Genomic DNA, 27,816 nt, shown 5'->3' on the forward strand with positions numbered 1-27,816 from the left:
CAAAACCCCCGCATTTAAAGCATTTCATACTCCCAGAGCTGGCGTAAACCATAGAGAACCTCATGCATTAGCCTACTCAAAATGAAACGTCCAGGGTTTGTGTCTCCAAAATCAACTAACGCTAACGACATGCAAGCTAACGTAGCTAGCTGCGGAGCACTCATGATCTATAAGGAAAACGAATGCGCACATAGCCTACATAATTGTCAACATCACATACATGTATTTTCTTTAATCTAGACTACAGGCATCATTTTTCAGTCAAAATTGAAACGACACAGATATGATGGCGTATATTGAGGTTTTCCATGCCTCACTATAGAACTGGCCCCATGCAAAATTCAGACCGCTTATATGTTGCCGTCATGCCAATAAGAGTCTAAATGTAATTTTTTATGTTTTATCTGCAGACTAAGCAGCTAGGCTTTCGGTTCTATAAAAGCCATTCTTTTTTGTATTGACTATTGAGTGATACACTTTACTAAAAAAAATATTATATCACAATAGTGATGTCAGATTTGCTTAGGTCAGAGCTATGGAATATTAAATCATCCATCTTTGCTCACAACATTTGCCCTTTCTTTCTTCTTCTTTTTTACCCCAGGTGTGCATAAAATACAGGTTAAGAACTTATGGAAAAGTCATGGAAATCCATTGGTCAAAATGTGTATGAACCCTGAAGGGTTAAATTGAGCATTTATGAGAGATTTCAAAAATATCGAGATATATATCGTGTATCGCGATATAGGCGAAAAACATTGCGATATTCTTTAGAGGCCATATCGCCCAGCCCTAATTTGATTGTTATGTTTTAGTTTTACATCAAATGAATTAGATGAACTAAATCGTTTACATACTATATTACCAAAGCACACACATACATACCTAACCCTAAAAATGTTTGTTGCCTGCTAGCTATCAGACAGCATAGAGAGACTTAAATATGTGCTGTATCGGTATCGGATCGAAATCGGTATCGAATCGGGTATCGAAATTTGATCGGAATCGGAAAACATTGATGTCACAGGTAGGCTGTATACCATAAACACGATTTAAACATGATTTCAGACGGACAAGCCCGTCTTTTATTGTCACACGATTACAATCAACACATGCACGGAGGGCCACAACACACACATGCTGACGGTGGCCGGTGAAATTTGTCCTCTGCATTTAACCCAATATATCATGAATGTGAATAAATAGATTTATATAAATAGTAATCACAGCCTAATGCATAGAGATAAATCCTGAAACCTTCTCGCAACAGTTCTAGCCTAAGCCAGTGGTTTTCAAAGTGGGGTCCCCAGCAAAAAGGGGGGATAATCTATTTTCACTATAATTCCATGCCATCCATAAGTAATACAATCTAAGATAGTGTAGAAGTGAGTAACTAGGCTAATTATAACCATAACAGCACAAATAATTGACAAAAATCTCGAAAAATAAATATACAGTATTTACTCTGAGAAATGAAATAATGAGAAAAGGAACAATTATTGATGGTTAAAACTGAATAATGACATCACAACAGTCTAATCCTAGTGCTAATTTAAAATGAGATTTGGGCGTTTTGGGCAAAAGAGAAAAAAAAAACTCCCAATTTTTTTTCGCCGGCAACCTTCGGTCGCCACCGAAGCTACCTCCCCTGTTACCAATCTCACCAGCCATCACTGATGTGATTATTGAGGAGAGTACTTAATACTACATGTGATTATTGAGGAGAGACATGTGATTATTGAGGAGAGTACTTAATAGTGCATGTGATTATTGAGGAGAGTACTTATACTGCATGTGATTATTGAGGAGAGTACTTAATACTACATGTGATTATTGAGGAGAGTACTTAATACTACATGTGATTATTGAGGAGAGTACTTATACTGCATGTGATTATTGAGGAGAGTACTTAATACTGCATGTGATTATTGAGGAGAGTACTTAATACTGCATGTGATTATTGAGAAGAGCGCACAAGTACAGAGAATAGGAATGAAGGCAGTAAATGTGAAGCAGAGTGCATCTCTCGGTCAGTCAGTATCCCGTACCATCTCTCAGTCAGTCAGTATCCGGTACCATCTGAGGGAGGAGATTAAATGGGAGATTAATGAGACAAGACACTCCCAATCTCATCAAAACGTTTTGGCCACAGACAAACCCAAAGCAGACGCTGCATCTGGACAGCATCTAAAACTAAAGAGTTAGTACTTGAAAGTAAAGTCTCCTCCTCCTTGTCCACCTCCTTCTCCTCTCTCTCTCTCTCTCTGCTCCTCATCACTTCTCAAACAGAAAGCTTTCTTGACAGTTTTCCAAAGCTCTCGGGGGTCAGAAGAAAAGCGTTGACTCAACACTGCCCACTCTGTATGCACGGCAGACCATGACTGCAGCCCATGAAAAGGGCTTGTTTGGAGAGTGCAGGGTGGGGGGAGGAAAACCGCCACTTTGGAGCCAAGGATTAGTCAGGAAAAGCTTTATGGTGAATCTGAGAGCCAGCAGTGACCAGGGGTATCACACTACTCTTGTTTCCTCTGGAGAGGGAAGGAGGTAGGGCTGTGCAATAGACCCTTTTCATGGGGACCATTTTGTGACAAAAAGGCAGGGTGAACACAGGTGCAAGCAAAACACTAATGAGGGTTTCAAACTTCCATGATTGGAAGCATCAAACAATGCAGTATGCATACTTGAAACATGTTGGTTATGTAGAGAACCAAAGTGTAAAACTGTCTGTCTGAAATTTGGCCTGAGACCCAAAATCCTCAGGGACTTCTACAGAGGGACCATTGCTGACCGGCTGTTTCACCACCTGGTACGGGAACTGTACCACCATGGACCGCAAGGCGCTGAGAAGGGTTAGGCGCGCGGCCCAGCACGTAACAGGATGGGAGCTGCCAAAACTGCAGGATCTGTACTATCAGCGGTGCCTCAGGAGGTCCCGGAAGATCATCAAGGACATGAACCACCCACACAACAGCCTGTTCTCCCTGGTGCCCTCAGGAAAAAGATACAGGGTCCCGAAAGCACGCACAACCCGTTTGCGGGATAGTTTCTTTCCGCAGGCTACGATACTCCTCAATAAAAACAAAATCAATAAACCTGGATTATTGACATTTGCACACCCCTTTGCACATCTTGACACTTTTATATCATATAATCTTATTTTATTTTAATACCTTATTACTTATTTATTACCCTTCGTATTTTAGTGTTTGCCACAACTGCCTTACATACACTGTTTACATTGTTTGCCCCAGTTAACTATATTGCTGCTGTAACTATATTGCTATATTGCTGTTATATATATATATATATATATATATAGATATAGATATAGATATAGATATATATATAGATATATATATATCTATATATATATATAGATATCGATATAGGTATATATATTAGTGGTGGGACGCAATTAAAAACAATTATCTAATTAATTAGAGGCTTTGTAATTAATTAATCTAAATTAATCGCATTTTAATCGCATATTTGACACAAGAAGCAACATTTTTCAATTCAAATGGATTTTGGTATATGAGTGAATCAGTGAATAGGTAGTAGTAGTAGTAGTACTTTATTTGGCACATAGCAGTCAGTAGACTGAATTAATTAGCCTACCAATTTACAGGTTAAAAAGCAAACATGAGGACAGGTTAAAATGCACAATCAGCACAGGTTAAAATGCAGACATCATAGTAGCTTCACTAAATAAAATAGAACTTTCAGTCATAAACAAAAGGAGACCAGACCAACAGGACATGTTCAGGACCTATGGAGGAGTCAGGAGTTCTGATGGCGACGTGTTTTTCTGAGGGGACCGACTTACTCATCTTGGCTCTGAACCCCGTCATCTGGTCGAGTGTGGGTTGGCGACTCTGCTTAACGTTAGCATGATCAGCGGCTAAGTTAACACGTTCACTGCCGTGGACGAGATATCTCGTCAAGCAGAAACCAGCGGTTGACTGCCGTGGACGAGATATCTCGTCAAAAAAAAAAAAAAAAAAAATTTGACGGTGGGACGTGGATCTAACCCTTTTACATCTCCTATAAAAATATGGGAGCCACCGAACGTGTACAACCCATTCCACCGACCCACTAAGTGGCGACAGTGCTCTCCAGACTAGAAAAAGCCGAGCCAAAACTGCAGGGGAAAGCGCGAGGAAACCATTATCATACTGTAGAATGGTTTGGCGAAAACGCTTTCGCGCTGGTGCACAACGGTGGCGCACAACGGTGGGGGGTTCCAAAAATAGACTGGGTGCAACACACTTTGAAACACGCAGCATAAATAAGCCCAAAATCGCAAAAGCTTCATCAAATCTCTCAACCGAAACCCCAAGAAACGAGCGAGCCCATCCAGACTCGCCCGACGAGGGGCAGCCAGGCAGCAGACAGACAGCAGAAACGAGCTTGTGACATACCACGGAGGGAGGAGGAGAACACACACGGAGGGAGGAGTTTGAAGGAGAGGGGGGTTTCCTGCTGTTATGGAGGAAATTACTGTTCAAAACTATTGTTTAGATGTCTGACGTCTTACTGATGCCAAAAATAAATGGTTAAAGTGACTGTTCTATCGAATTTCACAAAAAGGCATTTATCTCAGCTTAAATTTTCAGACGCTGAAACCATGCTGTATTCAACTGCTAATGCCTACATAACTACTAACTCTACAAACTAACTCTTTTAGACAGAGAAAGCACACATTCTATTAGTTATTTTGAGATATTTTGTGTTCACAAAATCCTAACAGAAAATAATCCTCGGCTCTTGAAAGATGAGCCAGAATCCTCAAAAAAAAACCTTGGCAGAAGCTACCTACAGTAAAAAAAAAACTGTTGGCAGTGAATGTGTTAACATTACATGTACCTCTGGCTTCCACGCAGCTGCAACATGTTTAGCATTGAGGTGATAACGGAGGCTTGAAGTGAAGTGCTGATATGCAAATGTCTGTCATTACAGCGCACTTCCCACATGTGGGGCTTTGTTGTCTGATGTCACATGATCAGTATGATCGGTATGCCTGGAATTTGTCCACTGAGAAATGTTCAGTGGTCTCAGTAGTGCAAAAATAAAGTGTGATTAACTCATTGAGTGCCAGCCACTTTTGGAGAACGGACGCTCCCAGTGCCAGAGTTTCAGAGCGTTTTCAGTGATTTCTCGAGGCCCACAGAATATTGTGTGATATTACTATGTAAACACCGAACACGCACAAAGAACGAGCTGGCTCTATTGTATCATCAGCAAAAAAAGGTTTATTGATACCATTTTCCGTTCTTTAGTTATGAGCCGGAGAAGATAGGTTGTTTTCAGCGTTTTCAGGCGTTTCAAATTAGAAGCTGAGTTATTCAGCCTTTTGTGAAACAGAAGCAGCACATTCACTGACTCTAGCTAATATTTTCTGATGTAATGACGTGGTGTAGTTGTGTGGTGCCCTGCGTGCCCCACCCCCCTCTCCCCCCCCTCAGCTGCAAACTCCTCCCCACACTAACACACAGCCTCACGCACCCAGCGTCTATTTTCGGAGTGCTCCGTTTTTGTGCGCCGGCTCCCAGCGCGACACGGAAAAGCCAAACCGGACTGCTGAGAATGGTTTGGCTTTTCAGTGTCGGGTGCTGCTTTTCTGGCGGCTAATCGTGTGGAGAAACTATGCAGACAGACAGACAGAGGCAGAGGGGCTCAGTTGTGGGAGCGGATTGACTGCTGTTCGCAGCCAACGTCAGCTGCAGCCAGAGCAATCTATATGGCTCTGGCTGCAGCATGAGCGGTTTCTCTTTCATCACAGGGCTTTTTCCTGCTGTTTTCCTGACCTTTCTCTAATCTGGAGAGCACTGTCGCCACCTAATGAGTCCGTAAAATAGGTTATACACCTTCAATAGCTACAATATTTGTACAAGAGATGCAGGAGGCTTTGATCCACGTCCCACCGTCAAAAAACGCATTTGACGTCGATCGACGTCATTGGCACTCTACGTCACTATTTACTTTGACGTCGATCGACGTCATTGGCACTCAATGAGTTAAAATGCGTTAATTTTTTTGAATGCACATTTTTTCTGTAATTAATCTAAATTAACGCGTTAAAGTCCCAGCCCTAATATATATATATATATATATATATATATATATAAGTATAGTTGTGATTTTTTGACGTGGGGTTGTATGAGGTACTTGCCGACTGTTGTACTATATGCAGTAGAATGCAGCCGGTGTGGTCCCAGTTTTTGGAGTCCGGCCGCATCAGGGAAGTAGACCTGTCTGTTACTGTGGACAGGGTCATGAGCAAAAACAGAAAGAAACTAGAACGACCGCAACGCGGACTTATGCCTCCGCCATTAGTTAATTCTTGAGTCCAAATCGCCATTTGAGGCAAATTGGAAGAAATTCCGTCAAGGCGCTCTTGTGATGTTGCGTTACAGAGCTTGGAAATTGGGTGTGTGAGAGGTCACAGTGACCTTGACCTTTGACCACCAAAATGTAATCAGTTCATCCTTGAGTCGAAGTCGATGTTTGAGACAAGTTAGATTAAATTGCGTCAAGGCATTCCTGAGATATCGCGTTAACAAGCTTGAAAATGGCGTTTGAGAGCTCACCTTGACCTTTGACCTTTGACCACCAAACTCTAATCAGATCATCCTTGAGTCTAAGGCCATGTTTGAGGCAAATTTGATGAAATTCCGTCAAGGCATTCGTGAGATATCGCATTAACAAGCAGGAAAATGGCGTTTGAGAGGTCACAGTGACCTTGACCTTTGACCACCAAAATGTAATCAGATCATCCTTGGGCCTAAGTGAATGTTTAAGGCGAATCTGATGAAATTTTGTCAAGTTGTTCGTCAGATATTGCGTTAACAAGCTCGAAAATGGCGTTCGAGAGGTCACAGTGACCTTGACCTTTGACCTTGGACCACCAAAATCTAATCAGATCATCCTTGGGCCTAAGTGGATGTTTAAGGCGAATCTGATGAAATTTCGTCAAGTTGTTCCTCAGATATCGCGTTAACAAGCTTGAAAATGGCGTTCGAGAGGTCACAGTGACCTTGACCTTTGACCTTGGACCACCAAAATCTAATCAGATCATCCTTGGGCCTAAGTGAATGTTTTTTTTTTTTTTTTTACTTATGATTTTATTGATTTTTCAATAAACATATAGAACAAACAAAAAACATAGTTAACATAAAAACAGATGGTATATTCATACAAACATATAGGCATTCATTCACATATACAGTTCCAGTTTTATACATGAGTTACAAATAATGATTAAATTAGCTTTCTTCAGTTATAGGTGGTAAAGGCTTTAAGACAATAGGGCTTGATAGAAAAAAAAGGGGGAGAAGAGGAGAGAGAGGCCCCCATTTTTTAAGTGTCCTTAGTCGTTTCTTCTACATAATCGATCCATTTTCCCCATTTCTTCTCAAATCCCACTACATTTAGTCTTAAAATGAAAGTGAGCTTTTCCATTTGAAAAATGTCAGTGACTATTTGAAACCAATTTTCCATGCTTGGAGGGTCCGTTTGTAGCCATTTACGTGTGATGGCCTTTTTCCCTGCCGCTATAAAGACTTTCAATAAATAAGCATCACTCCTCGGGATGTCATCCGGAATGTCCCCTAGGCACAGGGTAAGGCAAGTATTCGGTATTGGTAATTTCAAGATCACCTAAGTGAATGTTTAAGGCGAATCTGATGAAATTTCGTCAAGTTGTTCCTCAGATATCGCGTTAACAAGCTTGAAAATGGCGTTCGAGAGGTCACAGTGACCTTGACCTTTGACCTTGGACCACCAAAATCTAATCAGATCATCCTTGGGCCTAAGTGAATGTTTAAGGCGAATCTGATGAAATTCCGTCAAGGCGTTCCTCAGATATGGCGTTAACAAACATCCGTACGGACGTACGTACGGACGGCCGTACGTACGTACGTACGTACGTACGGACGGACAACCCGGATCCATAATGCCTTCGGCCTGGCTTCGCCGGCGGAGGCATAAAAAGAAGGGGGTAAAAACAAAACAAAAAAAAAACATAATACTGCTCACCTAGTAACCCAAGTCCCCAAAAGCCCTGAGATGCCAAGTTGATTTAAAAATATGTAATTTACACACTTTGCAAAGTGTAAGAATTGCACTGAGAAGTCCTTCAATCCAATGTGATGCACGTGTGAAGGCTAAGAGGTACCAAGTTAAGTAGCCTATTCATGTTTCTGTATTCATCACTAAATGGTAAACTATTTTCTTTACCCTTGAATATAGAGAATTGCACATCAATGCTATCAATTTTATTAGACAGTTATAGGACGTAGATTTGTTTTTTGTATGGGATTAAAATGTACCTGTATTCTTTACACTAAAAGAAACAAGAAAATGTTGTGGTTTTGCCATCTATAGGTTATTATTGATTTATTTGTCTTTGTCTGGTCAACTTAAGACCAAATTGGGTCACCCTGGGCTTGAGGGGGGGTTTTTCAGCTAAAAACAGGGTGTAAATAATATATTTTCAAGTCAACTTGGCATCTCAGCTTGTGGAGACTTGTTGCACCAGGTGAGCAGTATGGAAGCATTTTTTTTTCCTTTTTTTTTTTTTTTACGTATTCACACTCAGCAGACAGCTCTACTTCCAAACGGGGACTGTGCCGGCTGCATTCTACTGCATGTAGTACACGACTGTCAGCAAGTACCTCAGACAACCCCACGTCAAACAATCCCAACTATCCCTTTAATTCTGCGAAAAAAGGCGTGTAGGCTATGTGGAGCTACTAAGTTACAGGCTGAAACAATGAGGTGTGTTTTATGTTAGTGTTGTAATTACTGCGTTCTTGCGAAAGTTGCTGACTAAGAGCAGAGCCGACTTCATAAGCTGTTGTAAAAGACAGGTATGCTACTGGCACACCGCACTCAAGCAGACAAGAGCAATGAGTGCTTCTCTCTCTGCAACCTGAGGGGAGTACACACTGAGACAAGATGCCAATGTGACGGGAATGGGCCATGAGCAAATAGGTCATTTTGAGTGTTACTTTGTACTGGTTTTACCCTTCACAGAGCAGAGGCCTTCAACAGAATGCAAGTCCACAGAAAGACTTTCTAAGCCCTGACTTTAAGGGCCCTTTCACACCTAAAAGTCCGGACCAAGGTCCGAACCAAACTCATGTTGTTGTTACATTGTATACATTTGGTCCAGTAAGGTTCACTTTCACACTGCAATGATCCCAGCGGACTTTAACATGACAGACCTACGTCCTGTCGTCATCACCTGCGTGGGCTGTGTCTCCACTGATTGGCTTGTGGATGAGCGTGCGTCTGACGTCAGCGTCCCGGAACTGCTCCAAGGAATTTGCTCCTTGTTTACACCAGGTTTACACACCACAATGAATGAACAGATCCACTTTGTTGTCATTATAATAGCATTATTATGGCATTGCTACCAGCAACACCAACTTCACTCGCAATACTCTAGATTACTTTGTGTAGATGATTTGATAATCGCATGTCACGATGTTTGTCTACTGTGAGCCACCGTAGTGTTTACAAGCTAAGCCTGTCAGCGTGCCGGTAGCGTATAGCCAGTTCATGATTACATGCCAATGTATCTGGTCCGCAAGCGCAACTCACGTTATTAAAACTAGCAATCTGTTCACAAGTGTGTGATCCTTGACTCACACACCACACGTGAAAGTAGATTTTACAGTTCAAATTTGCTAAATGAACACCCTTGTTGTGCGCAAATTGTACCAACGCAGACAGGCAAGGAGGCGAAGACTGCAAGCCATCCTGCGACGTGACGAGTGACGAGTCAGCTGTAACTTCCTGTAATTGGTCCGATAGTGCGAATCTTCCAATAAAATGCTTTCACACTGCACAGGAAGCGAACCTTGGTCCAGCTTGGTCCGGACCGAAACCACCTCTTTTGGTCGGATCAAAGACTCTGTCTTTGGTCCGCACCGTGGTCCGTGGGAGGTTTCACACCTGTCATTTTGGTTCGGATCAAACTGGAATGTCGGAAAGTCCGGACCAAACGAGGCAGGTGTGAAAGCGCCCTAAGAGACTACAAATGTATTGTCTCTTTCTGGGAGCCAAGTTCGTGAAAGCATATCACCTTGCGTTCACACTCATAGTTTAACAACCTGGGGCCAGTTGCACAAAGCACCTTAAGTTAAGATTTTCTTTAGACTCCAATTTAAGGCGTCTTAAATCTTCTCCTTAAGGTTAAACATTTTAAGGAAAACGTAAGCACACGATTTAAGGGTGTTTTGTGCAACCGATTTTATTTTATGGATACCTTAACTTGGACTGTAAGGGAAATCTTAACATAAGGTGCTTAGTGCAACCGGGCCCTGGGCTTTAGATGATTGGTTAAGAGCACATCGACAGCTTTTCAAAGGGTGACCTAGTGACACTCCGCATTAAAATGCAGCCTTCAGGGTTCTGGGGCAAATAGATCAAATTCATCACTTTTTTTTCGTAAAGGTTATGTACAGGTGTGTTATGTAAAAACATGGCATATTGAGGTATTCAGATGAGAAATGCCCAACACACACGTGTAATCTTGAACCAAGAAAATAAAACAACATACTCATACAGGCAAGAATGACAATAAAGAAGTAAAAAATGGGCCTGTTTTGGAACTTTGGAAAGCTCTTCTTAAAAGGTCAAGGACGGACAGAATGTGATAGCTAAGCCTCTGGTGAGTAAAAACAAAAGGGGCAGTAGACATTCTCCAAAGTACACACAGACAGACCACTTTGCTGATGTGAAGATACCAGAGGAGTGAAAAACAGTTTGGGGCTTTGAACAAACCAGGCCGTGAAGGGAAAACCACTTCCGCGCCTTGTTAGTGTGGTCTCACACCAGACTTTTGCTCTGTCAGTAATGCATTTTTACCACCATATGGTCTCTGTTGTCAGGAAACCTCCTTGAAATCAGACCCACATTACTTTAACTTTCTCACAGAAGTGCCTGATCTAATCTGGAATCAGTCATGGTTGATCATCTGAAACTTTTTAAACCAGGGATTGAGCATGCACACTCTTTTCTAAAAATAGCCTGCTTGCTTCATGCAGTTCCACAGATTCACCCCTGCGAGGTGCTCAGTAGAAGCTTTTGAAGGTCTTCTGCTGCTGGTCTAATAGCAGATCCACTAGAGCAGTTTAAGGGTTAAGTGCCTTGCTGGATAGCCTGGGAAGAAAACATCCTGATAAGGTGACCTCATGTTCTGTTCCACTCTACCATCAGTCTGGACTCCAGTCAGTCCACAGTGATTTCAGTAGGTGGGCGTACTTGCCTTGACAGACAACTCCTTCAGCCAATCCGCATCACCAACTTCAATCCAAATCGAAGAACGGCGAAAATGTTGTTTCTTGTCTTGTTTAATTGTTGTAATTGAGTATTATAACTGCACTTACAGCTGTGTTTACTCTACTAACGTTAACGTTTACCCAGGGTTCGAGTTATGGGGGGACCTATGGGGTCTTGGACCCCATAGCTAGAGTCTGGGACCCCATAGTCCAGAACACCTGTGGGACCCCCACAAATATAACTTTTTTATTTTTATTTATTTTTTCCTTTTTTGTGTTCCAAATAACACATTTTTCGATGGAATAATTATTATTATTTATGTTAACACTTTCAGTGCCACGGCCCTTGGGCAAAAGGTTGCTTGCTGTGCCACATAGGCCGCAATGCATTTTAAAACAGTCATATAATTTCTTTAATAATTACTATGTAAACACTGAACACGCACAAATAACGATGAGACTCTCTTCTATCACCTGCAAAAAAAAGTTTATTGATCCCATTTTCCGTTCTTTAGTTATGAGCCGGAGAAGATAGCTTGATCGAACGAAAAACAGAGCTTTTTTTCTACGAGCTGAGATAATGAGCCTTTTGTGAAATTAAACATTTCAAGCATAATCACTGACTCTGAAGCTAATTTTCTGATGTAGTCACACCTCAAAAATAATTTCCTTCAATAAAACAGTGAAGGCAAGGGAATTTTGTTTGGAAGAATAATATTTTTAGCTGAAACCAGCAGCGCTGGCGCCTGCATGCGCTGCTGGTTGCAGCTTCTTGCTGATCTTTTGCTGCTGGTGGGCATCGGATATTCTGGCTTGCGTTTGCCAACCCTGTCCTGCTGTCTGGGTCTGTGTTGTGTACTTGGCTCTGCGTGCCCACCTCCCCCCCTCCTCCTCCCCCCCCCCCCCCCCCGTTGTGGGAGGAGTATCTCTCTGCTCTGCTGTTTTCTCGTTTTCTCTGCCTGTGCTCAGCACTGAAAAAGTCAGCTAGATCCTGCTTTTTTACAGCCGCGTGTACCAGCTCCCATGCTTCGAGTTGAGAATAATAACAAATCCACGGCTGATCATGTGTTGCAGCGGACACGGAGGCTGTTGCAGCGGACATCGAGGTGCTCAATTGTGATAGCAGATTGGCTGCTGCAGGGGCACAGCTAAACGTTGCTTCAATGAAGCCGCTGCATACGGACGGATGCGATGCGATTTCCTTCCCCCCAATGACTTCTTCTGTGTGTTTCACTCCACGTTCTCTCATCTGGAGAGCGCTGTCGCCACCTAAGGGTTCTGTAAAATAGGTTAGACACATTCAATACCTCTGAATATTGTAAGAGGCGATGTAAGAGGCATAGATCGACACCCCCCCGTCAAAAAAAAAAAATCGAGTTATGACGCCATTTGGCGTCGCTGGCACTGTACGGTAAATTTCTAATGACGCCATATGGCGTCGCTGGCACTGAATGTGTTAACTAGATAAATAGGCTAAATAAGAAACATGTTTTCAGTTTTCCCAAAACAACCGTTTGAATTGTTGTGTGAAATAGGCTGCATTTCACCTCCAAGCCACCATGTGCCGCCCATGAGCGCGTGTTCTACTACTACAACCGAGTTGCAGGGAGAAGAAGCCACAACATGCAACCATCACGTGATGTAAACAGCCGCCTGAGCCAACAAGATCTTATTAATCTTTAGTATAGCGTTATCATGCCACTGAAGAAAAGGCTGAAGCTGCCAACGGGGTGTACAAGCCTGGATAGCTTCGGTTTCAGAAAGAAACAAAGAACGGCTTCAGACAAGGGACAACGACCTGTTACAGCTAGGTTGCTACTAGCTAGTAGGTAAGCTAACGTTATGGACACAGCTGAGAGGAGAGAAGACTGAGACGTTTCATTTTGTAAGTATTACGCCTACAGTTGTTTTTGTTCTAACAAGATGCTGCTACTGTATCTGCTGAAATATGCTGCTGTTTGTTGCAATTTGTTTTTCATTCACAAGTTCTTGATTACCTGTGCACAAGGGGTTTGTTCGTAAGGTTAGCCTACTCTGGTAACTTCCGGTCTGTTGTTGCTATGCAACGGTAGCTAGGGGATGGCTGCCCCATTCATCTGTTTTCTTCTTGTTGTTGTTTTTAGATAGCGTTTCTTGCTGAGTGCAGAGAACTGCTCGGAAAGCAAATTGTATTTGCATTATGTATATGTATGTATGAGCATTATGTATTTATTTTTGTAGTTTTTGATTTATAAGTGCAGAGACAGAGTTAAATAAATGTTAATTTAAGTTCAGCAATTTTGTCTCATTTGTAAAATTAAATTGTTGTATTTTATCAGATGCAAGTGTAAGACTGAATAATAACATCATACAACAGTCTAAACCGAATGTTAATTTAAAATTAGATATTCCTCTAAATCTGGCTTCAAACGGCCACAATTTGAGGAAAAAACGGCCCAATTTTTTTTCGGGCAGGGGGCCACCGATTTAGGGGGACCCCATAGCTATCTGACTATAACTCGAACCCTGCGTTTACCGCTAGGCTTGCCGCGGTAGTCGGTGTTCCCGGTACATAGTAATGGGGCATACACCGATTACATAACATGCCCACCGCTAACACCGTTTGTTTTTATGGAGGAAGAAATAAAATGAAAACTTGCCAGAAAAAGTATCCAGATGTGTCGCTAACGTTAGTTTCTTTTGATAAAGATTGTCTCCACGGGCGTCTGAGAAGTTGTCTCGAGTTGGATGCAGCCATGAGTTGTGATGCAGCCAGTGTTTTGACTATGAGCGTCCAAGCTAACGTTAATACATTACACAGCAACATTATCAGCAGGGCTGACTTAGACTGCCCTGTCTTGTCTATTTAAAACTTTTATTATCAACATACATATAACGTTAATGTTCCATCTAGTCTAGCTGCTGTGATCATGAGGATAGCTGACTGGTGTCTCACTGTTATTGTCCCCCGGACCAACATGCACTAGACTAGTAGGAACCAACAATCCTATTGTTACAGAGCTTTTTTTCTTCTCTTTTACCTTTATTTTGACGGTGTCACCGGTGTCACATGTTTATTACCCGGTGGGAAAATGTCCACACCGTGGCATCCCTTGTTACCGCTCGTTTCTTCGGGAGCTGCCATACTGTTTTGCCAGCGGTGTCCCTGATTGGCCGGTTACATTGTCAACGACGAGGCAGGTCCCTGATTGGCCCGTGCACTTTGTAATTTTTGGAAATGTCTGGGGGCGGGCTGGAGTCCAGACTGATCGGCAGAACGAAACAGAATGTGAGTTCATGTGATCAGGATGTTTTACCAGACTAGTTGCAGGAGGGAAGGGTGTCTCATTCACTCTCTGCCCAGATGTTCCCAGCGGGTCTGGGGATTTGAACCAGCAACCTTTGGGCCACCAGCCCACTTCTCTAACCCCTTTAGGGTGACAGGTCCTAAATCACTGCTCAGATCGAAGGTGACTCTAAATTAACACCAGCTTGTACAGCAGACAGGCAGGCAAGGTCTAAGTAGGAACCAGTGGTGTAGTCTACCTTTTTTCAGAGGGTATACTGACTCTAACTCTGAGGCGGAGATTCAACCAATTTTTGTTGTTGTTGTTGTTCCTCCCCAAATTTACAGAATAGCTTCAGCTAGTGTCCTCTAGAGCAGAGGTTCTAAAATGTTTTTCAGCCAAGGACCCCTTACAAGATAGAAAATATACCGGGGACCCCCTCATTCTGATTTGTGATTTTGGGCTAAGCTTAATTGTTTCCACGGTAACGTGCTTGACTTTTAATTTGATAGGTTTTTTATTAGAATGTAATTTTTACATTTTTTATTACATTACATTTACATTACGTCATTTAGCAGACGCTTTTGTTTTATCCAAAGCGACTTACAATATCACAATTTGTCAACAGTACAGAAAACCACTATGCAACACAATCAATGACAGCCAAGATATTTTGATAGACTAGCACCATGTAGGAAGTAGTTTGAGAAGGAATAAGTAACATGTAGCATTTAAAAAAAAAAAAAAAAAAAAAAAAAAAAAAAAAAATTACCTGAAAACTTTCCGCGGACCCCCTGGCAAAGTGCCACGGACCCCTGGGGGTCCGCGGACCCCCATTTGAGAACCACTGCTCTAGAGAGATAGTGGCATCAGCGGAGGACCAAAATGCGAGACTCATTAGCCAATGAACAGCCAGGAATGGTTCTCGCGCTACTTTTGCATGCTAAAATAAAGCTGATAATGTACAATTTGAATCATGGGATGAAAAACCCTTTCAAAGTACAACACAAACTGTCTATTTTGCTGCAACTCGACAGTGCTGCTTTTTTTACTCAAGAGTTCCAGGACCTACTTCCTGGAAAAAAAACTGGTCCATTGGAGGGAATGGAGATGTCGGAACCCTTCTACGGCTCTGGCTTCAGCTATCAGCTTCATCTTGCTTCTTCGGTCGCTATTCTCTCTCCTGAAGATGTGTTTACCGACGGGGAGAAAGCCCCACGTGATAGCCACCCGTCAATCTCTCTCTCTCTGCTCAACGCTGTAACACCATTTTATTTTGAAATTCAGTTGACTTTGCCATTTCCCACGGATATTGTCGCGTTTTTCTTTCATGGCTTGACAGAAAAAGTCTGCCTTCACGCGCCTAGTCGGCTTGAATAGAACTCATGTAAAAATCGGCGCAGCTCAGGCGAGGCGTGGGTACACGGAAGGTTCACGTCGAGGCGCCTCATTGACTAAAAAGGACGCCTATTTAAAAGCGTGTGTAAAGGCAAGGCTTGGGTGCTGTGTGTGAACGTAGGGTAACACACAGAGCGCACAGGGTGAATTTTATGAATGGAAATTGAAAACGATACGTATCATAGCGCATTTCCCAGTGCGTATACGCAAATCTGAGTCATTCCGCAGTGTGTATACTGCGTATACCTGCGTATCACGTAGACAACACCCCTGGTAGGAACAACATGCTAGTAAGAATAACACTCATACCCAGCCACATATATTTAGATCACTGGATCTATTTTAGATTGTAAGTGGAAGTCGATGGATCAACCCAAAGAAAACACTGGAGCGCACAATTATATAATTGAATAGGTCAAAAAGTCAGAAATTGTCTGAGGAAGATGGAACTGGATCAAAACAGACAACACAACATACATCAAACAACCGGAATTAGATTAAAAACAGTGATCTGTGTGATCCAGTGCCTTCTTTGGGTTCATATCCAGAGACTTTGGCCTGCTGAGTGATACAGTGCTGTGTAATTCACTACACCTTCATTCCAACCTGCCATACTGTTGCACACACATGAATGAATGAGCTTTATTTGTCATTGTCACAAAACAAGTTTTAAGAACAACGTAATTGAAGCAATCCCCTATGTGCGCTTAGACAAGACAATAAGTTAGGTAATAAAGATAATGGTATAAAAGTAACGAGGTAATAAAGGGTAAAAGTGTCTAGTGTATCACAGTATGAGGTAATAAAATAAAAAATAAAAAATAAAAGTAAAAAGTGTAAAAAGTGTCTAGTGTCAGGTTTGTTCTGTGTACACTCTATATACATTCCACTTACATTCCCCTTAGCATCAAGCATTATAAGCATCATACATTAAGCATCGACATTGAACTTGGTTCCGTGTGTACATTCTTGAACATTCTATGTACATATACTTATTATTATTGTATATTATTCTATATATATATATATATATATATATATATATATATATATATATATATATATATATATATTCTACATATACAGTCTACATACAGTATGTCTAAGATAACTGTGTTAGGGCATGTATCAAAGATGGCGATGAAGATGAGTATCGGGATGTGGTGGCCAACTTTGTCACATGGTGTGAGCTGAACCACCTGCAGCTCAACGTGTCAAAGACAAAGGAGCTGGTGGTGGACCTGAGGAGGGTCAAGGCTCCGGTGACCCCTGTTTCAATCCACAGGGTCAGTGTTGACATAGTGGAGGATTACAAGTACCTTGGAGTGTACATTGACAATAAACTAGACTGGCTAAGAACTCTGATGCACTCTACAAGAAGGGGCAAAGCCGTCTCTACTTCCTGAGACGGCTGAGGTCCTTCAACGTCTGCTGGACCATGCTGAGGATGTTCTATGAGTCGGTAGTGGCTAGTGCCTTCCTGTATGCTATTGTGTGCTGGGGCAGCAGGCTGAAGGCAGCAGATGCCAACAGACTCAACAAACTGATCCGTAAGGCCAGGGACATTGTGGGGCTGGATCTGGACTCTCTGACTGTGGTGTCGGAGAAGAGAACGTTGTCCAGGCTACGCTCCATCATGAGCAATGACTCGCACCCACTCCACGGCGTGCTAGTCAAACACAGGAGCACGTTCAGTGAGAGGCTGATCCCACCTAGATGCAATACGGAGAGGCACAGGAAATCATTCCTGCCTGTGGCCATTGGTCTATTTAATGCCTCTCTTAACACATTGAGTGCCACAGCGCTTCAGTAAAATTGTCTGCAGCCTGTGCCAGATTCACTTCCATTCAGTTGAAAACAGCTATAGAATTTTTTCTATTATGGCTATATTGACGGGGCTGGACTTTAATGAAACATTGAACACTCCTGCTTCTTCCAAAGAAGAAATTTTGTTTCTAGACAGTTCCATTATGAAATGACAGCCTCTGAAAAAAGTGCACTTTCAAGGGTTTTCTGTCGTTTTTTTTTACTTTCCAAGATATAGTCACTTTTATGAATACCTTTTGCACTCTAATTTCGAGCACATTCACTGACTCTGGCTGGTGTTTTCTGATGTGGTGGCGTGGTGTGGTTTCTGTGCAGCCTGCGTGCCCACCCCCCCCTCTCCCCCCCCCCCCCCTCTCCACCTCTGAGCTGCGGGCTCCTCCCACACGCACAGAGTTTGTTTTCTCGACTCCGTTTTTGCCCCGGACGGATCCCAGCGCGCATCAAGGAAATGATGCGCGCTGGCAAACGCGACTGAACGAAAAGGCTTGGCCGTTCGGCTTCGGATGCTGGCTTTCTGGCAGGAAATCGTGTGGAGATAGATAGAAGCATAAGAGCTCAGTTGTGAGCGCGGATGCAGCCGAGCCCACTCTCCGCTGCAGACAGAGCAATCTGTACGGCTCTGGCTGAAGCATGCATCGGTTTCCTCTTTGATCACGTCTTTCCCTGCTGTCTCATGCACAAACTAAAGGATCTGAGGTGGGTGGCGCAGCTTCCGTGACGATGTTTAAGGTGGCGCCGTGTGATCCCTTGAAGGGATTCATGCTCACTGGCTAGGTACGACCTTAAACAGCAGAATTATGGAATAATATGAATTATGATTTTAGGACGTCCACAGACGTCCTTGGCACTCCTCGTTACTTTTTTTTAGGACGTGCACAGACGTCCTTGGCACTCAATGTGTTAAAAGAGCACCTCGGAGAAGCTCAGTCTCCCTGAGACTGAGCCAGCCGATAGGTTAACTGTGCCTGGCTGAGCCACGTGTAACGTAAAGGGCAAGCCGACTTGATATAAGTCCAGTGTGCAATAACGGTAATTGTCATGTAATGTATACTTACTCTACTTATTTTGCTTACTTTATACGTATTCTACTTATTTTGCTTATTTTTGCTTACTATCGCATTTAACTACTGTTTATTTTATGCTATGTTGTGTTCTGTGTGCGAGCTACTGTAACCTGTCCCAATTTCCCCCCGGGGATCATTAAAGTCTTTCTGATTCTGATTCTGATTCTGATTGAGCGCAGCTATGGCTCTTGGAAATAAACTGTCTCTGAACCGGCTTGTTCGTGCCCTCATTGCTCTGTAGCGTCTGCCCGAGAGCAGCAGTTCAAAGTGGCAGTGCCCGGGGTGGGATGGGTCTTTGAGGATGATGTGGGCTTTCCTGAGACAGCGGGAGCTGTACAGGTCAGCCAGGGAGGGGAGGGGGCAGCCGACGATCTTCTGGGCGGTGTTGACGACTCTCTGGAGTGCCTTCCTCTCCGCGGCTGTACAGCTGCAGAACCACACGCAGATACAGTACGTGAGGATGCTCTCGATGGAGCACCAGTAGAAGGAGACCAGCAGTTCCTGTGCGAGATGGTTGTTCCTGAGTAATCTAAGGAAGTACAGTCTCTGGTGTGCCTTCTTGATGGTAGCAGTGGTGTTGGTGCTCCAGGTCAGGTCATCATGTAGATGGACGCCCAGGAATCGGAAGTCGGAAGCTCTCTCCACGCTGTCCCCGCTGATAACCAGGGGCTGAGTGTCTGTTTTCTTCCTCCTGTAGTCTATGATTAGTTCCTTGGTCTTGGAGGTGTTTTTGTGCACCACACCGACAGCTTCTCCACCTCATCCCGGTACGCAGACTCGTCTCCCCCAGAGATGAGCCCCACCACGGTGGTGTCGTCCACGAACTTGATGATGGAGTTGCTGGGGTGGGCAGGGGTGCAGTTGTAGGTGTAGAGGGAGTAGAGAAGGGGCCCTATCTTGGTATAGGCGATATCCCCAATTTACGCTTGCGCACCTGTTTGCGCGTGCTTTAAAGGCCCATTCCGTCGGAAGAAATAAATGTGCACAAAGTGTTTTTTATTGGCAATGAATGCGCCTCGACGTAACTTAAAAATAGCGACCAGGGGCGTTTCTCTCCGACCAGCCGTTCAGAAGATACATGGAAATACCGCAGTTTCGAAGGGGTGAGCATTTCCCGCCACAGCTAGAGGATGTGACGTCTGCGCGTTCACGAGCCTGCCTCTTGTCCTGGCTCCGGCGTAAACGAAGAAGACGGCTAACAGGAAATGGCTAACGTTACGTTCGTCTCTAGCTGCTAGCAAAATAAAACAACAACACAGACTCCACAAAAAGTCCACACTAAATAAATAAATAAACATTTATCTAATGAAGCCCGTCTGGCCAGACAGCAGCAATGTGACCGACATCGGGGGGAAACTAGAGTCAGGACTGTTTTCGGTTCATGAAGGGAACTTCCTGCTTGTAGCTACTGTAATGTGGTTTTGACCAGATAACGTTAGCTGTTTGCTAATGGATTTTCAAGATTCAAGATTTTTATTGTCACTCCGTAGTACAAGTATCTGACCACCTGGTCAGAAACTCTGCTAACATTACCGTCTTGTGTGAAGTAATGCAACCCTAACGTTACTACCGTTATGTTTATGGTCATGGAACATTATTGTTTGACTGCAGTTAGCTGCGGTGGTGAGTCTGCCTATTATAACCATAACGTTAGCTTGATGCTATACGCGGCTAACTAATAGATTTAGCTATATTTATAGAAATTACCACCAGCCCCACTAATAACGTTACTGTCTTGTGTTGATAATGAATCTAACAGTATGCCTAACGTTAGCCTACTGTCTGTTATGCTTACGGTACATTGTTTGACTGTTCAGTTTGACGTACCGGGGGAGAAGGCTCTGACTGCAGTTAGCTGCAGTGGGACTGCACATAGTAACATCTAATTGCGGCTAACTAATATTAATTTACATTTATAGAAATTACCACCGAGCTCCACTATTAACGTTACCGTCTTGTGTGGATAATGAATGTAACATATCGTCGTAAATATCATGTCGTAAATATGCCTAACGTTACTGTTATGCTTATGAAACATTGTTTGATTGTTCAGTTTGGTCAACTCCAGGCATTAGACGGTACCGTACATATAGGGGTAGCAGGGTAGTTCCTGGCTCACGGTAACGTGAATATCCTATTCATTTCCCCGCAGCCAATGTAAGCCAAAACACGGCCAAACATGCCACAATAATGTCCGATAATTCATCCAGAATCCTTCCTGGGCATCTCGAGGCTGATCTGACCGATAAATTGTCCAGGTTGCCGTTTTCAAGTGACTTTTATGAGTTAACGTTACACAGCAACCAACACCTCTGCTGTTGCCAGGCAACTGCTTGTGTGCGTGCGAGTATGGTGCCCGCGCGTCAGCTCGTTCACACGCTGCCTGCAGTTACTCTAACGGCCACCGGCGTCGGTAACAGTGACAATTGACGGAATGGGCCTTTAAGGCAGGGAAAATTTCAGTCCACTGTCCAGGTGTTATGAGTTTTGCACCCCCGCCCAGCATCAGCAAAATGCATCCCCACCTCACGGGAGCATATATTGTAATGATTTATACAGAAACACAACTGTTTAAAAAGTGATATAATTGTTTGGGTATCCGTGACCTCTCTGTTTTTAAGTTAAAACAGACCAAAAATGCAATTACTCGCAGGGGAGCATAACAACGGGCACAAACGCAGATTAGAGGCGTGCCAAATAATTTATGCATGACGCAAACGGGATTTGGCGGTGTTAAAAACGAGAATTATTCACAGGTGTGGCCTGGCAATGCCTGGGCGTTACATCAATCAGATTCCCGTCTCGCAGTCCCTGCACAGTTTGTGTGAGGCATGCTGTAATTCTCCCCATGCGTAATTTGGATAGGTGTAGGCCTATTGACTGTATACAGTATATTATCCCTATCTCATAACGACACCATCACATCATATACCTGTTAAAAACAGGTGAGTTTTGATGCAATTCGGGTTATTTTGTTGACTGGGGTGGGACAATAGAAACGTGTTTGCAGCAGGTAAACGGCGGAGAGAAAAGAAAAGATTGGAGGATTTACAGTGGACCCGTACCGAGGAGAGAGAGAGATGGAGAGAGCTTGTGACAATGTACAAGTTTTCTTAATTCATTACCATAACCCCTCCTTGCAATGTGATAAAAGTTTCTCCGTGAATTATAGTTGATTGCCTCACCTAGCAGCAGAATTTGATGTCCTGGGGTGGCACGTCCGTGCGTAATGACGTTTCTGCGCTGCGCGCAGATTATGGTGCGCTCAAGCACAGCGAGTGTTTTAGCCGCTAACTCTGCATAAAGAGAGCCGGCATCACAAGCGAGTTATATGTATCCTGCAAGTCAAGGATGGCTGTCTGCATGGCCTACTATAGTAGCCTGGGTAAACCCAGCCTCCACGTGACCTCTACCTATGTGCTATCAGTCATAGATAGAGGTCACGTGGAGGCTGGGTTTACCCAGGCTACTACTAGGGATGCAGCGGTTTCCGGTTTGAAGGTATACCCCGGTTTGAAAAAGTCACGGTATCAAAACCACTAAGATTTGCCGTCATACCTTCTCCACGGTATCAGCTGTTTCCCCAAAACAACGTGCCGGTTGCTTGCAGAGTGCACCTTACGCGGCCCCTCCCCCTTGCTGCATGCCTACCTAGACGCACAGTAGTGAGGAGCTGCCCTTGACTGTGTTTACAACCGTGTGTGTGATAAAGCAGGAGAACGCAAGGAAGGACCCCCCTGAACTTTCCCCCCATCTAAAAAGACGACGTCGGCTGTATGGGAATATTTCGGCTATTGTAAAATCACAGATGGCCATAGCCTTAACGCAAGACTCACGCGTTGAGCCTAGGATGGCCAGGGCTTAGATCTGCATGAGCACGACCCGTCGTTATTTGTCAAATTCAAGCTACATTAAAACGTTGTCTTGCTTCAACATACATCGCATTGGACATAAACTATTTCCACCCGCAGGTTTGAGGAGTAGCTAACAAACGTCAGATAAATGCTCTCTCTATGCTAACGTTACCTACTGAGGCAGCTAACATGGCTAATTAGCTAGCTAACACCAGCTATCTTTCTCCACTAACTAACGTTAACGTTAGTTGACTGAGCGAACGTCGCTGTACAGCAGGTCGTTATCAAAACGTATTGCACTGAAGAGAAGTAACATTAGATAATGACGAAAGACTCCTCCAACCTGTCAGTGGAAAAGTATGCACAAACTTTGTGTGTGTGAGTGAGAGAGAGAGAGAGAGACAGAAACAGGGACAGAGGCTGTGTGTGTGTGTGTGTGTGTGTGTGTGTGTGTGTGTGTGTGTGTGTGTGTGTGTGTGTGTGTGTGTGTGAGGAAACAATAATTGTGTCCAGTGTTCACCCATTACAAAAGAGAAGCGTGTATTTGATATTATTATGATGTTTTAGTTTCACATCAAATGAATTTGATTAAATCGTTTACATTCATAAGTAAGAACAGTACTATATTAACATAGTATAATAACAAACTATATTAACACATACTTGCCAGTTAACTGTCATTACAGTTGGAGGTTACATTAACATTTTTTCTCAGTCCACAATTCAGCAAACTGTTAAAAATAAAATAAATTTTGTTCATTGGCATTTTTTACACATAAAGGTCCGCAATACCGCGATACCGTGAAACCGTGGTATTTTTGTCCAAGGTTATCATACCGTCAAAAACTCATACCGTTGCATCCCTAGCTACTACTATAGGATATGTATTTTAGATACTGGAAACCTTTTGAAAACACCCACGGAGCAGGATGTCAAACTGCTAGAGAATGTGTTTCCTGTCACTTCCTGACAGATGAGTGGGTGGAGGCAGAGAGATCTGAGAGCAGACAGAGAGGTAGAAGTTAAATACAAACCACCTGAACAAATGTGCGCCCAGTGTCTTTCATTGTGGGGGGGGGGGATAAAACACTAACTGAAAACAGCAGGAGTGAATGTATCGAACAACCACACTGAAAGACTTTTGTGAGACTAGGAAGAGAGGGAGAGAGAGAGAGAGAGGGTTGCCACTCTTTTTGCAATGATAGATTTCAAGCACCTTTCAAGCGCAAATTATTTCAAAATTGCGGCCCAATAATTCACAGAGATGTTCACATATACAAGTCTTAAGTCATCTAATGCAAATTTGTTTCCAGTTATGCTTAAACATTGGAATGAATCATCAACACTAACTCAAAGCAATCTTGAAATCCTCAGCATTTCTGCTTGTAGCCTACGCGGAGAGTGATACTGTAGATAGGAAGAAATTATATCAAGCTTGGCCCAGCAATTCTGAGTGCACATGGCTTGAACTCAGAGATCCCGGTAGGCTAAATTCAAGCACTTTTAAGGACCTCTTTATAAATCCAAGTACATGTTTTTTTTTCTTTTTAAATTCAAGCACTTTAAAACACTTTCCAGACCTGTGGGAAGTGGCAACCCTGGAGAGAAAGAGAGAGAGAAGAGAGAGACAGACAGACAGACAGACAGACAGACAGACAGACAGACAGACAGACACCTAATTGGAAGTGGACTGCAATGCAAGAGAAAATCTATACATTTCCAAGCCGAACAGTGAAGCCAGGAAGGAAGCAGGGAGAGTTAAATGTGGGCGAGCATCTGTAACAGTATTTGTGGTCAAGTTTGGTTTGCCTGACTGTGTTTCCATTGAAATTAAAATGGCCCCACCCCTTCCCTCTGAGAAGGTAAATAAGACATAGTAACAGCCTCCATTGGGTTCATATCTCTCTCTCTCTCTCTCTCTTGCTCTCCCCCCCCAGTCTGAGTTCATCAAACAGTGTGTGTGTGTGTGTGTGTGTGTGTGTGTGTGTGTGTGTGTCCCCTCAATGAGTTCCAGACCTCCAGCTCGCCTCAGAAAAACTGTCTCCCCACCCGTCCGACGCCCAGCAGGGGAGAGGTGGGTGGAGTCTTTGGGGTGAGGCTTTCTCCCAAACACTCATAAAGGATTACTTTCACCAGGGACTCAATCGCTTCGCTCTATTTAAAAAGTGAGTCCAAAAACTGCCACCTGTACTCGGAGGAGAATATTGGAGACTCTTAAAAGGCAGCAATCTTGAACTCCTCTGGTCAGCTTTTAGATGAGAAGATGGTGAGAGAATCTTGACTCGTAACAAATGTTTGCAGAATCCAACCAGGCTAGAGTTCAACTCAATATTTTTAGACTGAAGTTGCCGAAAGTTGATATTTTGTGCCAATTTTGAAGCTTTAATCTTGACTATTTACATGCCGCAAAATTACAAGTACCGGTATTCAGTTTTCCCCAAAGAGCTCTATACTATAGAGTACAAAAGCCTTTGAAACTGCATGTTTGACCATGTGACACTGGAACTTTACATTGAATCCCATAATAATGAGATTCTTTTCAAATCTGAGATACATTATTTCAAGTTTCAAGTGCCTTTATTGTCATTGTTATTCAAAGAACGAAACAGCGGAGCATCTCTCTGAGTCACGTAGTGCAAAATGCCGTAAGAGGTAGAATAATGTTATGAATAAATAAGAAAAGTTAAGCATTCAACAGTCAAATAGAATGCCATCACAAAGAGTTCTATATAATAACAGAACAATAATAATAGTTCCTCGTGCAATTTATCGGGTGCAAAGTAATGTACTGTATGTACAGTACTGTAGTCCAATCATGAGTCAGAGTTCTTGTGTGGCACTGTGGTTGTGTTAGGGGTGGTGGTGGTGGAGGAGGGGAGGATTTTGGGGGGGTTGTCTTCTTTACTGTCCTTAAATGAATAATTAATTTAGATAAAACATGAACACAACCTTGAAAAGTGAAATTAACATATGCACATGCATAAGGAAAAATAAATACCAAACTACTGTCCAATGCACCTATTCATTGACTCCTACCTTCTCACTCACTGTACATTGGTCTGAAGTGGAGTCAGCTACATGAGTAAAGCGCAGATGGAAAAATGCTTGGTCCAAAGATATAGTGAGGTTATGAGAAAGTGTGGTTGCACCAAGTTATTCTGGTCACTTCCTTACTGCCTACCTCTGCTCACAGTCTATTGGTGAGTCAATGCAGTCTGTGTCTATTCAAGCCGGTGTGTGTAGGTGTAGGGTTGGGTACAGAAACCCGGTACCACTATGGCACTGGTTCCTTTATGATCGGCACTACCGGTAGTCCGGTAACGCAATGCAATGCAGAGTTCGGTACCTCATTTCGCTGCCATGTCTGAGCTGCCGATTGAAATATCCACCCTCCGGTGGTCCGAAACCTCACTAACTGCCGCACGCGCCTTCACTAACATTATCGTTAAGTGTGTATTCTTTTATTATTCATTTATTAATATATTGTTACATTTATTTGCGTCCCACTTTTATTTAAAAACGTTTTTTACCGCATTTACGCTCCGAAAATCATAAAAGTGGTCCTCATTTGTGAAGATTATCTTGCTGAACACAAAGGCCGGCATTTCATAAACTTTTGTTAACCACAGACCTTATTTCAGGCATTTAACCAAAGTTCCCATACAAAAATCCCATTGACTTTGAGATGCGGGAAGTGGTAACATCCAGGTTTAGGCAGGTCTTAGGACTCATTCCTGCGGTACTCTACTGCTAATAAAGAGTAGGAAATTGATTCATATGAAAATGAGATTATTACTCCGAGGGTGTAATATGTGTCTGTGTGTCTGTGTGTCTGTATTACACAGGGTGTAATATGTGTCTGTGTGTCTGTGTGTCTGTATTACACAGGGTGTAATATGTGTCTGTGTGTCTGTGTGTCTGTATTACACAGGGTGTAATATGTGTCTGTGTGTCTGTGTGTCTGTATTACACAGGGTGTAATATGTGTCTGTGTGTCTGTGTTACACAGGGTGTAATATGTGTCTGTGTGTCTGTGTTACACAGGGTGTAATATGTGTCTGTGTGTCTGTGTGTCTGTATTCCACAGGGTGTAATATGTGTCTGTGTGTCTGTGTGTCTGTATTACACAGGGTGTAATATGTGTCTGTGTGTCTGTGTGTCTGTATTACACAGGGTGTAATATGTGTCTGTGTGTCTGTGTTACACAGGGTGTAATATGTGTCTGTGTGTCTGTGTTACACAGGGTGTAATATGTGTCTGTGTGTCTGTGTGTCTGTATTCCACAGGGTGTAATATGTGTCTGTGTGTCTGTATTACACAGGGTGTAATATGTGTCTGTGTGTCTGTGTGTCTGTATTACACAGGGTGTAATATGTGTCTGTGTGTCTGTGTGTCTGTATTCCACAGGGTGTAATATGTGTCTGTGTGTCTGTATTACACAGGGTGTAATATGTGTCTGTGTGTCTGTGTGTCTGTATTACACAGGGTGTAATATGTGTCTGTGTGTCTGTGTGTCTGTATTACACAGGGTGTAATATGTGTCTGTGTGTCGGGGCACTGGGGATGACTGGGTGTTAAACTCTTACCTGGCAGGAAGGGAATGATCCTGCGCTTGGGATCCTTCTGGCCTCCTTCCACTGGGAATTTATCCAGCAATTCCATCTGAAAGACAGAGATTAATTAAAACTAATGACTACACAAAATACAATGCGCGCGTGCGTGCACACACACACACACACACACACACACACACACACACACACTTCCCATTACGCACAACAGGAGAGCTGGGGCTGCAGAGGAAGGGTTCACATTTTTACAAATCAGCAGTTTCCCAAAAGGAATCTGGCCAATAAAGCAAAGGCTGCCAATGATTAGGAATGTACTGAGCAGATGGTATGGTTTCTCCTTCCAGTACACATGCTGCTGCTGCTGCTATGGGGCTGTTAGCAGCAAGGCAACACTGACATAGTGGAACATTTCGCTTTCTCCTATTTTAATAGGCCAGAGAGCCTCTCTCTCTCTCTCTCTCTCTCTCTCTCTCTCTCTCTCTCTCTCTCTCTCTCTCTCTCTCTCTCTCTCTCTCTCTCTCTCTCTCTCTCTCTCTCTCTCTCTCTCT

At 43.2% G+C, this 27,816-nt stretch overlaps 1 protein-coding gene across 2 annotated transcripts in view; it reads right to left on the bottom strand.

Annotated features, from left to right (window-relative positions):
• The window catches only part of sh3pxd2b (SH3 and PX domains 2B), a 203,991-nt gene that overhangs the window by 93,573 nt on the left and 82,602 nt on the right, over positions 1–27,816 (bottom strand). For both annotated transcript variants that reach the window (XM_083648433.1, XM_083648432.1), the window contains exon 3: positions 27,284–27,359. In XM_083648433.1, the coding sequence (XP_083504559.1) occupies positions 27,284–27,359 (76 nt within the window). The remainder of the gene's footprint in view (positions 1–27,283; positions 27,360–27,816) is intronic.

This window comes from Poromitra crassiceps, assembly GCF_964638095.1.
Source record: "Poromitra crassiceps genome assembly, chromosome: 1".
In the NCBI taxonomy this organism is placed as follows: domain Eukaryota; kingdom Metazoa; phylum Chordata; class Actinopteri; order Beryciformes; family Melamphaidae; genus Poromitra; species Poromitra crassiceps.